This window comes from Eulemur rufifrons, chromosome 3 (assembly GCF_041146395.1).
Source record: "Eulemur rufifrons isolate Redbay chromosome 3, OSU_ERuf_1, whole genome shotgun sequence".
In the NCBI taxonomy this organism is placed as follows: Eukaryota; Metazoa; Chordata; class Mammalia; order Primates; family Lemuridae; genus Eulemur; species Eulemur rufifrons.
In genome coordinates this window covers 52,244,596-52,267,142 of record NC_090985.1, presented here as the reverse complement: position 1 = coordinate 52,267,142, position 22,547 = coordinate 52,244,596, and the positions used below count along the sequence as shown (strand labels likewise).

The following is a 22,547-nucleotide window of genomic DNA, read 5'->3' as shown; positions in this document are numbered from 1 at the left end:
GCCCGGCCAAGTCTCTAATTTTAAAAACAGAATTAGAATATCCCTTGAAAAAAATTCTTAATTTTTAAGAAACAAAAAATTCTCAATTGTCATAATTCATGTACATGTTTAAAAAGTATCTTTATAGATTAAAAGGACATTTATGTCCTGAAATATAAATTAGGATGTTCAGATTGCAACATGGTTAGTGAATATTATAACATGAGATTAAAAAATGACAACAATTAATGTACCATGCATTAATACAATCAATTATACAATACACAGTTTAGTGCAAAGATCAGGGCTATTTCTTTATAAATACACACACATGTGCACACATGTGGAAACACATGAGCATATATGCACACACAACCTTACTTAATGAACTAGAGCTGTCAAAAGTAATGAGTCTTTCTGTGAATGTGTAGTCTCTTTCAGGAGAGAGAAATGAATGACAATAAAATAAATTGATAGTGACTATTATTTCAAAATGTCCCCTATCATTTTCTTTTTAGACTCTTGTTTATTTAGACTCAGACTCATTTACAAGTCCATTACACTAGAGAATGATGCACCTTTTGGACAATAGGCCATTGCAATGATTAGGTGGACCAGTTCCTTTCAATTTCCTTCTACCTCTACAGGATTTTGCAGTAAGAAGTCATTTCTTTTTCCTGCTGATGATCCTGACTGCTATAAGATTTGATCTAAATTCATTAAACATTCAGTTATATTTGTGATTCAATATTACAAATGTAAGATAGTATTTTAGTGTGCGTTACCTGCATTTTCAATAAAAAGGATTGGAAAACAAAACAAAACAAAAAAAAAAGACAACAATTAAAATTGAGATCTCATCAAACAATGAATGAGCAAAGGAACCATTGAGCATAGGCAAATCAATATTTTTTTTTTTTAATATTAAGCAGGGTTTAAAGAGGGAAAAGTGGAGAGGATTTACATATCTTTTAAAATACTTTTTTTTTTTTTTTTTTTGAGACAGAGTCTCACTCTGTTGCCCAGGCTAGAGTGAGTGCCGTGGCGTCAGCCTAGCTCACAGCAACCTCAAACTCCTGAGCTCAAGCGATCCTCCTGTCTCAGCCTCCCGAGTAGCTGGGACTACAGGCATGCACCACCATGCCCGGCTAATTTTTTCTATATATATTTTTAGCTGTCCGTATAATTTCTTTCTATTTTTAGTAGAGATGGGGTCTCGCTCTTGCTCAGGCTGGTCTCGAACTCCTGAGCTCAAACGATCCGCCCACCTCGGCCTCCCAGAGTGCTAGGATTACAGGCATGAGCCACCGCGCCCGGCCTAAAATACTTTTAAGTAGCTCTCTAGGCTAACCTTGACAGAATTAATAATGTGTATAATATCTCAATAATACACATATAATGTAATGTTGATTTAACTTAGAATTGAGCATCGTAGAATTCCTCTATCTTAGAGGGTTTGGGGATTCAAATGCAGGATTTGATCATCTAAAAATTATATAATAGAGGTTTCCTCTTACTAAAGAAAAGAGGATAGAGCTTAAAAAAATTAGGAATTATAGTAGGTAAGCTATAAATTATGCAGTAGAATTAATCCAACTTTATATTTCAGGTCATAAAAATCCATTTGGAGTCTCAATTAACCAGTTTAGTTGCCTATATTATTAACTATAAGGGGTAACTGACAAATCTCTACATTAGAGTTGTGCATATATAGCCATCAAAATGCATAATTTCATTTCCTGCTGCCAGTTCAAAATAATCTTTCTATAAAGCAATAACTTTGGCTAAGTCACATAAAAACTTCTCTCACATAATACTAATATATTTTGACATAAAAATCAATGATTGCATAAACTAAGTAGATTAAATATTTTCAAACCCTAATTTTAAAACTGATATTTTTCTTTTATCTTACCAAATAAATTTATTTTCTGGTTATCAACACTTTCCATAAGTATTTTTATTACAATGGCTCTCTTTTGCACTTAAGTTCCATGAAGGATGTCTCCTAATACGCATGAACTCAGAGCAATTCTGTGATGTTTTTGAAGATTACTCTGAAGAAACCTGAATACAAGTTCTGTGTAAGGTAATGTCAAGACCCTTGTTCATATTTTAATACTATATAGCTTGCAGAATTTGAGTAAGCAAATGACTGATTAGAGTAATTCAAGTGGTTAGATAACCACTTTCATTTCTATTCTGTGTTGACTTTATAAGCATAAAAACAGATTAATCCAAATGTTGCAACAGTACTAACAGTCATCAACTATAGTACAAATAATCAAATTATAGCATAAATCAATCTAAATGTAATTAGGACAGCACAAATTTAAAAAGGAAAAAAAGAAAAAAAAAAAAAAGAAATGAACTTAAAAGAAAAATAGCCAACCAGGCCCACAGTGCCATTTTGGGATTTTAAAGCTGGGCAGCGCAGGAAGGGACGTGGAGATGGGAACTTCCCCTCTTCCAACCACCCAGTGTGGTGGATACCTCTGCATCTGCTCCCAAGCATGAGTCATTGGTGTGGGTGAGCTGTGGGACAACCAATTCTAGGCTGGGGGAGGGGCGGTGTGAGGCACACCCCAATAGTACTCAGCTTACCATGCCTGGGTTCTGCACAGAGGGTGTGGCTCCTTTCCCTCCCTTCATGGACAGGCATTGCTTTAACAGCTGTCCCAACCCAGGAATCTCAGCCCTTGGGTCTCTATATCACTGGATTCACGGCCAAAGGTCCCTAGCACCCACTTAGACCACAGAAGCCTCAGGGGACTATGGGCCTCAGGGGAACTGTGGGTCTCCCAGAGTTTGGGCATTCAGGGCGGGCCGCCTCTAGCTGAGAGGAGAATGCAACATGCAAAGGGCCCTTTAAGACAAATGGACCAGGGCACCAGCTCCCAACCATATGGGGCCTTCTCCTCCTCCCCTTCTCTGCCTGCTGCTGCCCAGGCAGCCATGGCTATTTCTGCTCAGGACCAGAGAGGGATCCACATCAGATTAAGCCAGGGCATTGGGGAGCAGCTGCCCCACACCCAGGATTCCACAGAGCTTGGGGCACATTTGCTTCCCTCAAAAAAACCATAGCAAGGGCTTTTGTGTTCCCCACGGACTAAAGCTACGGCTTCCTGAAGGAGGATGGGGCTAGCAGTCCTCTCCCCTAGCTGTCTTTCTCTTCTGGGAGGACCTTACCCTCCTGAAGGAAAGTCTCTGGCACATACACACCTTCCCCACTGGAGTATTTTGACCATAGCCCACAGCCAATCTGGTAACCCTGCATACGGCAGCTTGAGCTGCTCGAACCACCTCTGCTGTAGCTGGGTCAGGGTGGGAGCTGGGAATGTGGGCAATTTTGTGTCCCCAAAGGACAGAGACCGAAAAGAATTTATAAGTAAGATACCAAAAGCAAATACAAGAAAAACAAAAATAGATAAATGGGACTTAATTAAACTAAAAAGTTTCTGCCCAGCAAAAGATATAATCAACAGAGTAAACAGACAACCTACAGAATGGGAGAAAATATTTGCATGCTAGACATCTGACAATAGCCTAATATCAAAAATATATGAAAAATGCTCAACATCACTAATCATTAGGGAAATGCAAATTAAAACCACAGTGAGATACCACCTGTGGACATTGTCAGAATGTCCATTACTAAAAAGTCAAAAAACAATAGATGCTGGTACAGATGTGGTAAAAAGGGATTGCTTATATACTGTTGGTGGGAATGTAAATTAGTACAACCTCTATGTAAAACAGTATGGAGATTTCTCAAAAAACTAAAAGTAGATCTACCATTTGATCCAGCAATCCCACCACTAGGTATCTACCCAAAGGAAAAGACGTAATTTTATAAAAAAAGATACCTATAAACATGTTTATAACCACACAATTCACAATTGCAAAGACATGGAACCAACCTAAGTGCCCACCAATCAATGACTGGATAAAGAAAATGTGGCATATATACATACACATATATATATATCTCACAGACTATACACACACACACACACACACACACACACACTATGGAATACTACTCAGTCATCAAGAAGAATGAAATAATGTCTCTTGCACAACTTGGATGGAACCGGAGGCCATTATTCTAAGTGTAATAAGCCGGGAACAAAGAACCAAATACTGCATGTTCTCATTTATAAGTGGGAGCTAAGGAATGGGTATGCATGGTCATACAGAGTGACTTAATGGACACTGAAGACTCAGAAGGGGAAAGGGTAGAAGTGGGGTGCGGGATGAAAAATTAACTACTGGGTACAATGTACACTATTCAGGTGACAGGTATATAAAAGCCTAGACTTCTCCACTAAGCAATTCAGCCATGTCACAAAAAACCATTTATACCTCCTGTATTTATTTAAACGGAAAAAAATAGTGATTGCAATTTTTGATAGAATGGGAAATGTTATTAAAGAGCTTGCTTTATACCTAAAGCATTGAAAGTTGCAATGTGTTCCCACATATCGTCTTGTTTGCTGGAGTGTGGCTGCCAGAGTAGGGCGTCAACATCATGGCGCAAACAGAAGCAGGGCATTTCTTTGGGGTCCACTATGACAGAGAAAAGGTACTGGTTGCTTCCAAGATTTACCTAAAAAGTGATTAAAAAAATAACTTACTCAAAACAAATTAATAATAATAATAGCAATAATAATAATGGCAAAAACTGACACACAGCACTAAATATGCTGATACTGTTCTAAAGTTGGTTTTTTTTTTTTTGAGACAGAGTCTCACTCTGTTCCCCAGGCTAGAGTGCCCTGGCGTCAGCCTAGCTCACAGTAACCTCAAACTCCTGGGCTTAAGAGATCCTACTGCCTTAGCCTCCCGAGTAGCCGGGACTACAGGCATGCGCCACCATGCCCGGCTAATTTTTGATATATATTTTAGTTGTTTGGCTAATTTCTTTCTATTTTTAGTAGAGACGGGGTATCAGTCTTGCTCAGGCTGGTCTAGAACTCCTGAGCTCAAACGATCCACCTGCCTAGGCCTCCCAGAGTGCTAGGATTACAGGCCTGAGCCACTGCGCCCAGCCCTGTTCTAAAGTTTTTATATACCTAATCAGATTGACTCCTCGTAACACCCCTGGAGGAATGTGCTATTGTTATGTTCATTCTAAAGCTGAGGAAAGTGATACACAGGGCATTTAAGTAGCCAAGGTCAGGCTGGTGGAGCTAAAATTTGGACACAGAATCTATGTTCTTAACCACCATGCTATACAACCTCTCAACTGTTAGTAACTAGTTTAAAACACGATATAAAGCATCAATTTTATAAGCAGGCTATATTTAAACCACAGAATACTAACATGAAGTTTACTAATGCTAACTTGTAATAATTACCAAGAACAATGACAGCCACTAGAATTTATAAGCACATTCTATATGCCAGACATGTTATAAATATTTATCTTCTCAACAACCCATGAGGCTGTTACCTATAAGAGATGAAAGAATAGATTTGGATAGCATGGGTAACCTATCATAGGCCACACAGAAATATCACAACACTGGGATTCACACTCAGATTTGTTTATAAATTATTTAGTGTATTGCTTAATGACGGTATTGATGTCAAAAATATTATGTCAATAACTGCTACTGCAATACTGATGCCTAAAGAAATTCATTTTAATACAAAATCATCAAAAATTGAGACTCACTGGATTCCATCTATAGGAATACTTCTTTTAATGGAGACAGGCTGCAACACTATTCCTCTTTATCAGAAATGTTATCTGGGTTCAAAATGTCAAACAGACTAAATACCAAAAAAAAAAAAATCATATCAAATGTAGAAAATACAAAATATGTACAATACCTGATAAATACTGAATTGATCCTTGGAGTTTTAGAGCAAACTGGAGAAGAATAACTGTCGGGTTAAAATAATTAGTGGAGACCTGATCTGTACTCTATAGAGAAAGCTGTGTAATGGCTTTGCAGCAAGAAGACCTATTGGTACAGGCCTGTGCCAGCATGGGCCACTGGTCACAGGAGAATCCAGTGACAGAAGAACCCAACTTCTGCTCCCAGTAATGGCTGTGGAATAGGGCTTCTGACTAGGGCCAGTGCTTATTCTCTATAAAAGGGGAATAGGGTGGTACACAGAGACCACAGACTATTTCTTCTCTCTCCTTGTTCCTGATAACCAGTGGCTACGTGAGGTTTACTGTCAAAGTCATCACTAGCTAACAGGCCTTTTATAATAGGTTTAATGGACCAACACTGCTTTGGCTCTCTTCCCTGTACCATGACTCATGAGTTACTCAGAAAGGTGGTGTTTAATTTCCAAATATTTGTGGATTTTTCAGATTTTTGTTATTAATTTCTACTTTAATTCTATTATGATTAGAGAACATTCTGTTTATGATTTCTATTTTTTAAACTTGTTGAGGTTTGTTTTATGACTCAGAATATAGTCTATTTTGCTCAATGTTCTCTATCTTCTGGGATTTCAGTTAGATACGTTAGACCATCTGATATTACCCCACAGTTCTTGGATGCTCTGGTTTTGTTTGTTTGCTTTTGATCGCCTCCCTCCTTTGGTTTCAGTTCTGATAATTTTTATTAACCTATCTTCAAGGTCACTGATTTTTTCCTATGGACACAGAGAATATAGTGATGAACTTGTTTAAGTCATTCTTCTCTTGTTGCTGTTTTTTTTTTTTTCCTCATTCTAGAATTTTCTTTTGACTCTTATAATTTCTCTCTGCTAAAATTCTGCATTTATATGATGTATGTTACCTATCTTTTCCACTCAAGCTCTTAACATATTAGCCACAGTTATTTTAAATTAAATGTCTGATAGTTCTAAAATGTGGGTCATCTCTGAGTCTAGTTACATTTTTAGCTCTTTTCTTAACAGTAGGATGCTTTTACTTTCTTCTTTTTGTGTGTGTCTTGTAATTTTTAAATATTGGACTTCATGTGTAGAATAGCAGAGAATGAAATAGTAGTGTTTATGCCTGGGAATGGACACACTTACTCTGCTAGGTCAGTGTGGGAGGTTGTGATAGTGGGAGGTTGGGACAGAGTTATCTGAGTTTGGGGTTTTGTTATTGCCATGGTTACCTTCAGTGCATCTCCAGCTTCAAATCTATGCTCTGGTAGGGATTAAGTAACTGGAGTATTTTCCTCAATGGTACTGTTCCACCCCCAGCTTTAGTCCTTCACTGTGCACCTCACCTCAGAGAGTTTCTCTCTATGCTCTTACTCCTCTGGGGGTAGTTGCTGTTGCCTGTTACTTGGTGCTTCCAAGCCTGATGGTGGTGGGAAGGTGGGCTGGGGAGTGGAGGCAGAGTATTCTCTACTGTTTGGTTCAGCCTCAGTCCCTGTGTTCTCAGTTTCAGGTTTGGGCTTTTTCAGTGGTACTGTCCTCCTCCAGTGGTAGACTTCTTTTTTTTTTTTTGAGACAGAGTCTCACTCTTTTGCCCAGGCTAGAGTGAGTGCCATGGCGTCAGCCTAGCTCACAGCAACCTCAAACTCCTGAGCTCAAGGGATCCTCTTGTCTCAGCCTCCCGAGTAGCTGGGACTACAGGCATGCACCACCATGCCCGGCTAATTTTTTCTATATATATTTTTAGCTGTCCATATAATTTCTTTCTATTTTTAGTAGAGATGGGGTCTTGCTCTTGCTCAGGCTGGTCTCGAACTCCTGAGCTCAAACGATCCGCCCACCTCGGCCTCCCAGAGTGCTAGGATTACAGGCGTGAGCCACCGCGCCCGGCCTAGTGGTAGACTTCTAATGACCTGGATGATTTTCTGTCCCTGAGGCACAGAGATGATGTTTTGTTGTTTTTCTCCTTTATATTTTCCTCCAGTTGCAATGGAGGAACCCTTGGGCTACTCAGACTTGATGCTTTTCCCTCAGCAGCTTAGGCTGTATTACTTAAGGAAAATAGTTCAGGCAAGACTTCATGCTTTTTCCACAGCAGAGGATGGGTCCCTCCAACTCTACACCACCAATGTGGCTTTACTTCAGTGTCCTCTCCTGCTCCCAGTCTTTCTCGTTAGCACCTGGTCAAGGTCCATGAAGAAAATCCTGCAAGTGTGTGCAACTCTCCTTATGCCTGTGAATCCCAAGGAATACTTTTTTGGTAAGCCCATGTGAGGTCTTTAGCAATTTGTTAGTTTAATCCTTCTCACCCACTTCTGTGGCTGTCTTGTCTTCCTCTGATGCTCAGGTGAACCAGTGTTCCTATCCCACCATCTCTCCTTGGTGGTACTAACTTTCCCTTAGATTTCAAACTATTGGCTGCCCTGTGACCTTAGCTCTGTAGAGTTTTTAAAAAATTATGATTCTGTAGTTAATCCAGCCGTTTCTTATGGTAGGAATGACAATCTTTCTAACTTTCTACATCCTAGCCAGAAGCTGGAATTCCCTTGATCACTACTTATAAACTTGCCTAAAAAGTCCAAGACTTCAATTTACAATGAGTGGATCGGTAATAGTTCAATATCTACAAGAGGTTCCATATACACAAGTAGGCAACTTCTGTACTGTAGGACCCCATGCCCTTGGCATCTGCTAACAGAATCAAGGATAGGCATCTAACCAAAGGCAATCATCTCTAATCTACTGATTTACGAGGGTCAGACTGCAGTGTTTTCTTGAACAGGTTTCCATACTGGATGGTCGCTAGCCAAAACAATAACATCCTCTTCTTTGGGAAGTCTTAATGCCAAAAATAAACAATACAAGCTAAAAATAATAAATAAATAAATAAAAGGCAAAAGACATAGCCAGAGAGAATGTAGAAAGCAGAAATAACGATAAGATAAAAAGTGAAGGAATGATCAATAGGTAGAAGTATGCTCAGCAGAAACAAACACAAAAGATGGCAATGTGATCATAATGGCACCGCACTGATTTAGGGGAAGAAGAAACACTTGATTTTCAAGAGACAAATAGATTACTAGGTGATCGAAATTATGTGCTATTTTCTAAACGTTTCTCTTCTTCTTTAGGCCTGACTTGCCAATGCATTTGTCTCCAGAATGACCTTTAGCTCTTCATTACATCTGAGGAGATTGTTACCACTGTTCCTTCTTGTTCATACATATGCTTATATCCATCACCTGAGTTAATCAAAGGTTTTCTCTATTCCCTGAAACTTCTAAATGTTTAGATAATAGGATTTTGTTCAAAAGAAAAACAAAGCATAATTAAGATTACAAGTAAAATAATTTACTAAGTAAATTAAGGGAATGAAAATCAAGTATAGTAATTAAAATGAACAAAGTGTACTATTTGTTATGATCCTATAGTGAAAGAAATTACCAATATTAGAAAAAGAAAGAAAATGTCTGAAAAACAACACATACATTGTACCATACATACACTTGAAGTGGACAACACGGGAAGTGAAATATTATCCATTATCTAGCATTGGCAATTACCTGGAAGAATCAAGAACAAGATGTTCAAAAGGTTCCTGAGTCATGAACAGGTGTCAAAAACCCCATTTTTCACTAGAGAACTATTTATTCTGACTATAATGAAAATTCCATCGAGTTTACAACTTGGTAGCCAAGAGCAAAATGGGACAGCAAATAAGAAAGAAAAGGATAGCTGCTTTGGGCAGACACACTGTCAAAGGTAAGAAGTAGCAGCCAACGCTTAGGAGCAATAGAAACAAAAATTAACAATGTACAACCAGAAAAGGAACTTTTAGAAATGAAATAAGATTAGGCCACTTAGTGTAGAGGTGAAGAGTCCCACTTACTTCAAATGATTCTAAGGGTATTACTATATTAACAGAAATACACAGCATGGTAATTAATGTTCACACTGATGAAATTCGACCATCAATAAAATATCACTTTCTCTTCAGGATACTCTATGTAAGATGTTGGGCAATTTTAGTAAGATTCCAAGGGGAAAAGAGAGGTTTTAAATAAAGTCTTGGCATTTAAATGGGAAAAATTAATTTATCTAGACAATTCACTCATTTGGAAAACTCATTCCTTGTTGATGCCAAATAAATATCTTATTGCTTAAAGAAGAAAACAACTCTTAAAGCTATAAATCCTTTGGCCAATAAAATATAATTCCATATTTCTTCTATTCTCCTGTTTATATAGAAAAGATCATATTTATCTTTGAAGTACCAGTGAAGACTACAATGAAAGTATTCTTTATAGATAATTTGAAACATGTATTTCATGTAGCCAATTGATTGTCTTTTTATTCTCTTTGTAGAACACTTAGCTTAAATTAAAGACTTCTGAAGATTAAATGTCAAAGACATTTAAACAACCTTTAATTACTTCTACTACCAAGTTAAATGGAAAAATGATACTAAGAAAAAGGTTTTCTCTGTTTAGAAATAAAGTAAATGCTGTGATGCCAGATTGAAACTTTAATTCCAAATTCATACTCTCTACATAGACTAAATTGTTAAAATTATTTACCATGTTCTTACTATGCACAAAGTATTGAGCTGATCTGTATTTAATACCTTATTTAATCTACACTTCCTGAGAATTAAGACTATGATCTCATTTTATAGAAGGGGAAACTCACACTTAAGAGGTTAAGAGATTTAAGTCCAGAAGCTAAAAATTTAAATTTAGCTGGAATTTAAATTTAGATATGTTGCCAAGCCCATGTTCTTTATCATCACTTGGCCTGCTCTCCCAGAGCCCATTTTATACTATAGTAACTATTACGCAACCACCAGATCCTCACACACAAAAATGGGCACTGTTTTAGATATGGTCACTTACATTCTATAAAATATGTTGATATTCTAGTTTTGTCGTTAAGTTGCATAGAAAAGCTGTTCATGAATTTTGTGTCTAAAATTGATGTCTAAAAACAATGGAAAAGAAGTCATAAAATCCTCAGTTGAATTTTTTGTTTGAACATCCACTGAGTTATCTATAATACCTCTTTACCTTGACCAGAGATTGGAGCATAGAAAGATGTCAGATCTTAGCTAAGTGGTATAAAATGCAATTGGTGGAAATGCACTTACATTTTTACTTTACAGAAAGCCATAAGACAGTAACTGTTACTTAGAAATATAATAAAATTACTGATGACTAAAAATTTTTTGAAATTTATCAAATTAGATCTTTAGCTGTGATATATCATAATTAATATTAAATTTCACTGACTATTCCAGTGGAGGGTACATATACACGTATCAGATAATGGAGATATATAAACATACCCGGAAACACAAAGTGCCATAAGAAAAAAAAAGGGAAGCAGGTGAGATGATAATGTGATTGTGTTTCATACAGGTTAACAGGGGGTGGAAGGTTAACATGAGGAAAGAGGTATATAAACTAGGGAATAAGAGGAATAAAGTAAGGAAGCAATGACAAAAGGCAGAACATTTCAGGCAGAAAGAATAACACATGCAAAGGTGCTAAGGGATGAGCATGTTTAGTACATTTGATGAATAGTACAAAGGCCAGTATGGGTAAAGAAAAGTGAATTAGGAAAAAAAAAATAGAAGAAAATGAGAAGACAATCAGGACAGAAGGACTGTATTTTAAACTATGCGTCTCAACATCAGTAGCAAAATCAAGTTAGTAGATCAGGAACAGAATTTTCTATTTTATTTCAGTAAAAGTAATATATAATAGAGTATTAGAGTACATCTCATACAACAAGGAGAGTACTGTTTTGTGAAACCTTTGCATCAGGGTGTCTGTGCGCATGCATGTGTATGGTATCTCAATTTAAAATGTATGATACAATGAGTCACAAAGTTTGAATTCTGTTTGTAGACCATGGTAAGGACAATGAAAATTATTCTAAATGTGACACATAGGAAGCCATTATAAGGAGAATAGGAATAGGAAATGACATAATCTACTACTCTTTAAAAAGATTACTTTGATCCTCACACCAAGTACTCACTAATTCAAAAGGAAAGACGATAGTAACTTTAGAGTAGAGAAACTGAGTAGGCACCACATCATCAAATTTACCACTACAAGAGTAAAAAAAAAATGACACCAGTTCCTCCTAATGTGATATATTGGAAAGGAAATATCATTTATGTAGCATTCCTAGAAAAAAATGCAATATCTAAACTCAGTGAGGAAATATACAATTTAAAATTCAGAGAGTCTATAAAAGGTACAAAATAAAGTAAAAAATTCTGGTCATCTGGCTATTTCAAATTACAAGGAGACCAAAGAGACACCATAACTAGGGGCAATATGTGACGTGGGAGTAAATATCCATCATTTTGGGAGCTGTAAAGAAGTCTCTATCTGCTAACAACCACCAGTATGCATACATGAATTAATTCGACAAATATTAATGAAAATAATTTTAATTTTAGAAGGTTATTCTTTTAGCCAGAGGATATGTGAGCTACCAGAAAGCTTGTGAAAAATTCTTTTGGTGGAACAGGTGAGAGGAGACAAACTTGTTTTTAAGATCCTGAATCAGGTAACAACGTGCTGCTGGATACCATGAAACTTACAGGTAACTTTTTAATTCCTTCCTTCACTTCCCACTTTGGCTTTGTGGAGACATAAAACCAATTTTCTTTAACCATGGATTATATCACATTCTTATGATTTTTTGTGGTCAGAGCAATAACACCCACTGTCTACATTTTTAAACCCTTAAATGATTTTGTGTATTCTTTAATGCTTGTCAATAGTTGTTCTTTTAAAACACAAAAACTCAACTTTAAAATCTTTAAAAGAATACACCATTTCAGTATATAACATGCCTTATTTTCTGTTTTGCTATAAGCAAGCTAAATATCACTGTCCTTTTTTTATTTTTGAGACAGGGTCCCACTCCGTTGCCAGGTAGAGTGCAGTGGCACAATCATAGCTCATTGCAGCCTCAAAATGCTGGGCTCAAGCAACTCTCCTGCCTCAGCCTCCCAAGTAGCTGGGACTACAGGCGTGCATCACCACACTTGGCCACCATCCCTTTTTTTTAAAGTTTCGATGACAGTAGAATAAATTTCACTTCCTCAAAAACAGGGGCAACACAAATTTACCTTTAACTTTTCTTCAGTGCAAATCAAGACCTTGCTGACTAATACATACTTTCAAATGCTTTCTATTTAAAAGACTTTTGAATACACGAAAAGCAAGTCTCAAATAAATTAGTCATATAAAAATTAGGACACAGTACAAATACCAAAAAAGCATGGATATTTATCAGATTTTTGTAAGGTAAATAATCTTCAAAGTACAAAAGAAATAGAAGGCAAAGGTTGACTCACTCAAATACATAAACATTTAAAGTGTCATTAAAGTGAGAGAAAAAAAACAATGTTAACAAAAAATAGCCAAAGGGAAATGTCTACAATAATTACAACCGACAATCAAATCACATGCTGCTACTTATAAGAGCTAAACATAGAAAATGGGTAGAACAGAAGCTCCTATAGAAGAGCAAAAAGATTTAAAACAAACATTCACAAATCAGCCTCAATATGAGTCAAAGAAACTCAACATATAACTCACATATCTCAGATATCAATTCATACCCATTAAATTGGAAGTAAATAATATCAAGTGATATTTCTACACATATACACACGTCTCTTTACAACTCTATTCTAGCCATGACAAGTTAGTGATATTTTTTCAAAAGAACCATAATCTCTGGGATATTACCCAAACTGCAACATCTGTCCAATATAACTCTCTCTCAGCATTTATCACACACTATAATTATAGTTATAAATACCTATTTACATGGTTGTTTTCCCCATTTGACTGTATGTTTTAAAAGTAGAGACTGTTTTGATTACCAATATGTCTCCAAAATTGAAAGTAAGCACACCATATACATATATATATATTTGCTCAATGTTAGCATGGTCACAGTAAAAGTGGTGACAGGTGAACTGCTACAATAATTTGCAAATCATCTTAATCCGAGGTCAAGACTCTAAGATAATGATTAAAAAATACTTGTACAGGAATATTTTTAATGGTGATATTTGTAATATCAAAAAATCTAGTATAAATAGAAATTCATTGGGTAAATGATTAAATTGTGGTAAAACCATATTTGATAGCATATAATGTATTAGTATTTCAAAAATATGAACCAACAGGTAAAATGCTTATGGTAATATTAATTTTTAAAATGGCAGGCTACAAATTGAATCTACTCTTTAATTCAGACATAAAAATTAAATAAGGACTAATAGTAAAAGTCTCAAAAACGTTAATATTGGCACTGCTAGAGCAAGAAAATGGAAAATCCATACTAGAATGAATAAATTATACACATTCATATGATGGAAACTATATGAGTTAAAATGAGTGAAATTCAGCTATACATAGCAATGTGGTTGACTCTCACAAATACAGAGAAAAAAGTCACAAAAGAATATCCAAGAGTATGATTCCATTTCAAGAACATGAAATTAATCTATTATTAAGGGATATATCTATTAAACACATTAGTAATAAATATTAACTACCAATAAACTAATAGACATAAAATTTAGGAGAGTTATTTGGGGCATGAGGGAAAAGGCAAGGGGATTAGGGAATAGGATCTAGAAAAAGTAAAATATAAAAACACCGATTCATTGCAAAAGTTTATTTTGATTTCCATTAATGCTGTTTAAGCAACATATACTTCCTTTAAAAAAGACTTACATTGAAATCTTTACAAAAGAAATGATGCTTTCATACCAATATCATTTGCCCAGTTCAATTATTTTTCTAAATCTACATTTTCAAGTAAATTTTCTTCAAGTAAGACACACATGCCCATTGGCTTCCTTATAAGTGATCTGCTAAAGCAGGGGTTGGCAACTTACTTCTGTAAATGCCAGACGGTAACTATTTCAGGCATTGCACACTATATGCCAGATAGTAACTATTTTAGGCTTTGCACACTATATGGTCTCTGTTGTAACTCAACCCTGCTGGGAGCAAAAAAGCAGTCATGGACATTAAGTGAAAGAATGGGAAAGACTGTGTTCTAATAAAACTTTATTTATAAAATCAAGCAACCAGACAGATTTGATTCATAAGCCATTGTTTGCTGACCTCTTAATATTTAATATTTAAAATATCATCTAAATGACTCTGCATAATTGTCACATCTAAGAGTAGTATAGAGCATAAACAAGTATAACATATATGTACACACACATATATATTAATATACTCACGTATACTATATACTAATATGGAGCATTGCATTACATTACACAGTATTATAAACAGCAATTACTGTTGCAACAAATATCTTTACAGTAAAAACTTTTTAGTTATTAGAATATAAAGCAAAAAAAAATACCACTCACATCATCAGCCACTCTAGTCTATGGGTCCAATGAATCTACCAAGAAAAAAATTTTCAATTACCTGTAGATATAGTTCTCTTCTTCTTCTTTCTTTTAAAGACAGGCACAAGTGATCCTCCTGCCCCAGCTTCCTGAGCAGCTAGGACCATAAGACATGTGCCACCATGTCCAGCTAATTTTATTTCATATTTTAGCAATGGGATCTCACTATGTTGCCCAGGCTAGTCTCAAACTCTTGGCCTCAAGTGATCCTCCCATCTTAGCTTCCCAAAACACTGAGATTACAGGTGTGAGGTACCATGCCTGGCCCAGTTTCTCTTCATATCTTTAGAAGTCAACTCTCTATCAGTGTGAGTTTCTGCATATTTTGCAACCAGAAATACTTACTTCTCTTTATTCTGAACTACATTTCCAAGGATGTCTGCATAACGAACAGCCTTAGAAGATAGAGGGTCTCCCTCCAGAGACAGGGGGAAGCATACTAATTGATCATTATTAAAGATTCAGGTTCCCTAAGCTCAAGTTTTCTCTCCTGTTATACAACCTATTGATGTAGGTGGGGATCCATCTGTTTCACCCAGTGGGAACTGTGGACTTGGGAAATTGACATAAATGTGCTGATGCTTGTGCTGTTTGCTATTCAAAGTAATAAAGTCTCCAACCCAGGAGTCTCCTGTCACAGTCTGCCACCATCCATCAAACTATGGCAGACTAGCTTGTTAGCTTGCAAATAGGGTAAAATCTCAGAACCTTCATAGTCCTTGACATACCTGCTCTTCTGTAACTCTCTAATAATTAGTGCTATATTATTATAAATGTGTGAGTATCACATACATATAATCTCTACTTTAGATGAGCCATTCCCAAAGTATGATGTGCAGAAACCTACTGGGTTGGGGTAGGGATCTTCTGAGAGACACCTTCAGGAAGTCCATAAACTTAAAACTATTTTCATAACAATGCTAGGATATAAATTGCTCTCTCACTATTTTTAAATTTGTATGGATGATACAAAAGGAATAGTAGGTAAAACTGCTGGAGTCATACATAGCACAAATTATGGCACCACACCAAACCACTATTAGTAATTACCAGTAGTCACTGCATTCTTCACTGCCATGTACTCATAGTAAAGAAAATGCCAGTTTCAGTTTAAAATGTCTTTGAGAAAGAAGTAAAATGATTAATTTTATTAAATCTTGACTTGAGTACATGTCTTTTTAGTATTCTCTATGACTAATGGCAAATACATATAAAGCAGTTCTGTTGCATAACAAGGTACTGTTTGTCTCAAGGAAAAGCACTTAAGAGTCATGAGTTGCAAACACTGAAATGGCCACATTTTCATGGAATATCATTTTTACTTGAAACAATCACTGACAAACAAACTATGGTTATTCAGAATTGGGTATTTGGCAAACATTTTCTCAAAAGTAAATGAAGTGTCTGTCACTTCGAGGAGAATAACTCAAAGTAGTTGTTGCCAATGATAAAATTTGAATTTCTGAACAAAACTTAGAATTTTGGAAAACTTAGAATTATCACTTTATGAGGATGATAGCTTGTCGGTCCTTAAAAACTTTTCTGGTAAGATCAGTGCTATATCAACAATGTTTCTGTATGTATGTGTTTATACTGATTAATGAAATGGATTAATACTTGGAAAATCCATATAAGCTAGAGAACCAGTATTTCCAAATGATCTCCATGGGTACAACATCCAAAATATATAAAAAACCAACAAATTTTAAAGTAACAGAATATGAAAAGTTTATTAATCAGTCTCAGACTCCACAGTGAAACTAATCTTTAAGAAACTAAACACTTGTCGAATTTTGATATAAAATCAAAGAAAAAAATCCACCATTATATGAAACATTATTTTAAATATACCCCTCTTTTCCCATTAAATATCTGTATGAAGATGAATTTTCTTCATATATTTCAACCAAAGTATCATATTACAATAGATTGAATGTAGAAGCAGATATGAGAATACAACTATATTAACACAGACATTAAAGAGATCTATGAAACGTAAAACAATATTTCTCTTACTTTTCTTTGGCTCTGGGAAATATCCTTATTTTCATTAGAAAATATTAGATGTGTTAACAAGTAATTGGTTATTATTTTTAAGTAAATAATTTAAAACTTTCTTAATTTTTAATATGATAAATTTTGACAGTATAATCTAAATATAAAAATTAAGTACCAAAAAGCTCAAGAATGCAAAAGGGTCCTGATACCAAAAACTATTGGTTTAGATACTTTCTAAATATATTTCCCTTCCCTATAACTTCTAATTCTGTCCTTAATATCTTCTTGAAAGAATTAACAATACAGAGTACATGCCTTTCCTACTTCCCTTCATAATGACATCAATTGAAAAGAATTATTTCCTGTTTGCTACTCTTCTGCTTCTTGCCTTGATGAGTTTATTTAAAAGTTGCAAATATTCTTTTCAGGTGTTTCAACCTTATGTTTTAAGCAATATATGATGACTACTATCTGATCTTAGAAATTCACCACAATCTAATTTTTAAAAATATCCTATCACCTTTTGGTCACTCAAGTCTACATTTAATTTGATCACTATAGATTCATTTGTCAAACAGAAAATGGGAGCCACATACACAATTTGAAATTTTCTAGTAGTCATATTAAAACATAAAAAGAAATAGGAGAAATTAATTTTAATAATATATTTTATTTAAGCAAACCTATCCAAACTATTATCATTTTAACATAAAAATAAAAAAATTTATTACTAATATATTTCTATGTATTTTTTCATGCTAATTCTTCAAAACCTGGTTGTGTATTTTATATTTACAGCACATCTCAATTCAGACTGGTCACATTTCAATTGCTCAATAGCCACTATATGGCCAGTGGCTAATATTCTGGATAGCACAGTTCTTAAAAGTAAAAATAATCCATTTTCAATTCTATCTGAATTCTGATTTGAGCATTACACCTCAGTGACTTAGCTCCCAAGATAAAAGTACAAATAATTCACCTTTAATTCTACCTGAATTCTGATTTGAACGTTACAACTCAGTGACTTTCTTATTCAGTTCTGATATTTATTAATAATATTTCTCTTTTATTGTGCTGCTTCATGTATTTACCTAACATTTTATTTTCCAAATGGCAAATCTTAACCCTAATATCCAATTCTTTCAGGGAAACTTACATGCTAGGAAATCTGTCATTTAAAGCAGAGTCTGACCTTTTTGTTAGAATATTTTTTTCTCAAACTATAAGGACATATATAAACCTTTCCATATAAGGTAATTTCAAATTGTCCAAAGTTATGACAAATGAAATCAAGAAGAGAGAAACTGGAGTGAATACTGGAGAAGGAAATAAGATTTAGGGTACAAATTTTTCATAAAGAAGTTTGGTTCTTAAAGTAGATGTACCACTGAAAGATCCAAAATATTATAGCCTCCTTCATTTCCTTCCTCTCATGACAAGCCAATAGGTACACTCTTGGGCTGTGGCCCCCAAACTCTAGGCTGCAGGCTGGTACCGGTCTGTGGCCTGTTAAAAACAGGGCTGTGCATCGCCTGAGCCAATCCCCCAGCCCACCACCCCCGCCACCATCTGTGGAAAAATTCTGGGGCCACACAGCAGGAGGTGAGTGGTGGGTGAGTTGGCAAAGCTTCATCTCCATTTATAGCCACTTCCCATCACATCACCCCCTGAGCTTCACCTACCGCCTGCCCCCATCCCCGTGGAAAAATTGTCTTCCATGAAACCAGTCCCTGCTGCCAAAAAGGATGTGGACTGCTGCTCTTGGGTACATCAAGAAACCACTTTTAAATTAGTCACATTTGAGCACGAAGACCCTGACTTTCACATAATACGAACACTAATGTGCCAAATCTCCCTTTAGAAGCTGTCCCATTTACATCTATTCTACTTAAACAGCAATGTTTATGCATTTTTACTTGACTGCATTTTTATCTACATTTACAAAAATCACTAATAAAAAATTCAAAGTGCATACAATTATAAAAATTTGATCTCAGATTTAATCCAAGTGAAACAAAGAATCTTTAGCTCTAATCATATGCTAATTGGACTTAAATCAGCAATTAAACCCTGAACTGTGATTAAAAAATTAAAAAAGTATATACAGAATGCTGAAAAATTTTCATCAAATATTGTATCTAAAAAATATGGTAGAATGAGCGTACATTTCTTAACTTTTTTTTTTTTTTTTTTTTTTGAGACAGTCTCACTCTGTTCTTAACTTTTTGAGTATAAACCTACTTATTACAGAAGTCTATCATTAACATTCCTTAGAAGCACATTTTATTCAGAAGTAGGGACTGACTGTAGTGGCTTAGGATCTCCAAATAGTACTGATGCTGGTGTTTAGGAAAACTAATGACAAAGCATACCAGAAGGAAGCTCACAGATCTAGTTTCTACTATCGGCTCTATCTTTGATTTCATTTCATCTATCTCAGCTTGGCTTAATATGTCTGTAAAATGAAGAAAATGAAATATAGTTAGTTCTACAAATCTAGAGTTTCTTCAAAGTTGAAAGGATAGTCCCTGTTTAGTATATATTACATTTCTTCCCCATTCTTGATGTTTTCATCTACAACACTGAGAAGATCCACTGCTATGACATTCTAGCTTTCATAAATTTCTGAGGAGTGAAGTGACATCTGGTTGGTTGGTAAATATAAGAAAAAAATCCAGGTATATTCTACTCAGTTCTATTGCTTTTTCCTCCAAAAAGCTAGAGGCCTCAGGAAATAAGAGGCCTCCACTGCCCCTTCAGCAGCAGCCAGAGCTGATTTTGCATTGCTTGTGACTATGGTTAAATCTGCTAAATTCTATGGTTTAGCGAGTATATCCACTACGCTTTTGTATTGTAATTTATCAGTAATAAGGTTTTCTTTTGGTCCTCTGTCATGTCTTCGTTTTAATAATACGCTCAAACACAGGAAATGAAGAGAAATATCATTAATTGGGGGTCTCCCAGTGACCAACATTAACCTACTGATCAACACTACTCAGCAGTACTAAGATGAACTGAATTCCTAGAGAGGCTATCTTTAAATGATAGCATTTTATGATACCTAAGATCAGGTGCCTTCCCTGTAAAAGGTAACTAGAAAACAGTACGTAGGAGTTATAGCTCCTACGACTATAACTTTAGGAAGAGTGGCCAGATTCTTCATTACAAGTACAATAATCTCAGTTAGTTAGATTTAAGAGTCTTCTATCAGTCACATGTGAGATGGATTCTCTAAAATTTAAGCCAAGGCAATAAACAGAAGAGTAGCTGTATTATGGCCCTTATTTACTCACAATTAAGGGAATAATCTATGGAATTATATCAGAAATAAACTACAACAACTACAAAGCAAAACTCCTTGAAAATCTAAACAGTTCTGACTATCTGACCAAGAACATTGTTTACTCTTCATTCAGAAGAATGATTGAGTAGGAAGGGGGAGACTGAAAGGTATAGGCAAATTTCTTGAGATCCAAGATGGAGCTAAAATAATTTTTTATTTTAATGACTGTCACTAACAGATGATAAGTCTAAAAATATTTATTAAGTACTCATTATGAATCAGAACCTTTGGGAGGTGCGGGAGACACTGTGGTGAGCAAGATGTTGTCTATGCGCTTTTTGGAACTTATTAGTGTTATAGATGGGAAGGAGAGCAATGCAGAGACAGAAATTAGTTTTAAGAGTAAGAACTTACTTTGGGTACAGCTTCAATGGCACTTTTGCCTAGCCATTGGTCCTATGCCATTTCACCTCATTTGTCTCCATAGGTATAATCTAGAAATGCTCACTTTTACAACCTGAGTGCTAAAATGCCCAGCCATTAAAGAAAGCTGATAAGTATATAAAAACACACTAGAAGGAACAGTGAATGAGAGGAACAGATTTCCTTTTAACCAGTAAGATGCTGGCCTAGAACTTAGATCTAGTAAACCAAGTTCCTGTGACATTTTTAACTTTGGTTACATGATTCTGCTAGAATACACTTTCCCCCTAAACCTTTACATGACAAAGAAACCCTAGCCCAAATCTGACAGAAATTTTCAAGACTTTTCTTGAAAACAGAGCCTTTAAGCCCTGTACCAAAGACTCTGAGGTCTAAAAAAAGAGCAACAAACAAGTAACATTTTTCTCAATTTCTTCTGTTGCCTTTGTTTGGACTGAGTCTCCTAAAGCCCCATCACTTCTGGTGTTAGTAATGAAACTAAATTAATTTCTATGTGCATAGCTCCAAATTAGCTCCTAATTTGCTAAAGACCCTTCTCATATAAACAACTCTATAAAACACACACAAGGGTATATGGTGTTAACAAACGATTAAGGATTTCCCTAAGCAGGAATATCTAATATTTAAAAGAGGTTCTAAATTAAAAAAAAAATCTACATTTATCACACCAAGCCACTACAGGCAGTATTCCTCAGCATCTTGATGCACAATCTCTCAGAGCTTCTAAACAGAATGCAATGTATGGCACACCAGAGAGAGGAAGGGAAAAAGTCTCAGATGAGAATGAGTTGAATAAAAACATTCCAAAACGCAAAAAAATAAGGAAAAAGTTAAATCACTTGATATAGAAGGGTTTTCCAAATTTAAAATAGGTCACACAAATACGAAACATTGAGACAAATAAATGAAAAAATTCTTCACAAAAGAAATAGTTAATACATGAAACAGTCAACAGTAAAAAACACAGATAAAAATAAGATCCTATATATTGCAAACCAATTAGTAAAGATCACACAAAAAACTGAAGGTAAAGATTCAGTGAAACATACAATAACTATAAACATTACTAATGAGAATATAAAGTGGAAATAAATTTGCAAGAGGCTTAGACTATGATTCATTCATTTGAATTCTAGAACTCTTTATTAGGTAGATATCTGAATATAGAAAAGGCTTCAACTAACAAAGGGATTTTTAAAAATAGCATCATCATAAATAATGCAGTTTTAAAAAGTGACTAAAAAAGTATATTGCAATATGGAGACAACCACTAAACACACACACAACCAACATCATAGTATAATACAACCGTTAAATCAGAGATTTAAGTAATACAAGGAAATGCTTATGGCATAATGTTGAATGAAAAAAGTAAATATGAAGAGTTACACATTGCAGGGTCACAATTGTATATCAAACATCTGCAAAGAAAACAGCCAATTGAAAGATACCAACATATAGTAGTACCAAAACAATATAATACTGTATTATTGGGTATGGTGTTATGGAAAGATG

General features: G+C 35.2%; 1 protein-coding gene across 2 annotated transcripts in view; it reads right to left on the bottom strand.

Annotated features, from left to right (window-relative positions):
• NUDCD1 (NudC domain containing 1) overlaps positions 1-22,547 on the bottom strand; it is an 85,688-nt gene that overhangs the window by 3,753 nt on the left and 59,388 nt on the right. For both annotated transcript variants that reach the window (XM_069466089.1, XM_069466090.1), the window contains one exon: positions 4,429-4,588. In XM_069466089.1, the coding sequence (XP_069322190.1) occupies positions 4,429-4,588 (160 nt within the window). The remainder of the gene's footprint in view (positions 1-4,428; positions 4,589-22,547) is intronic.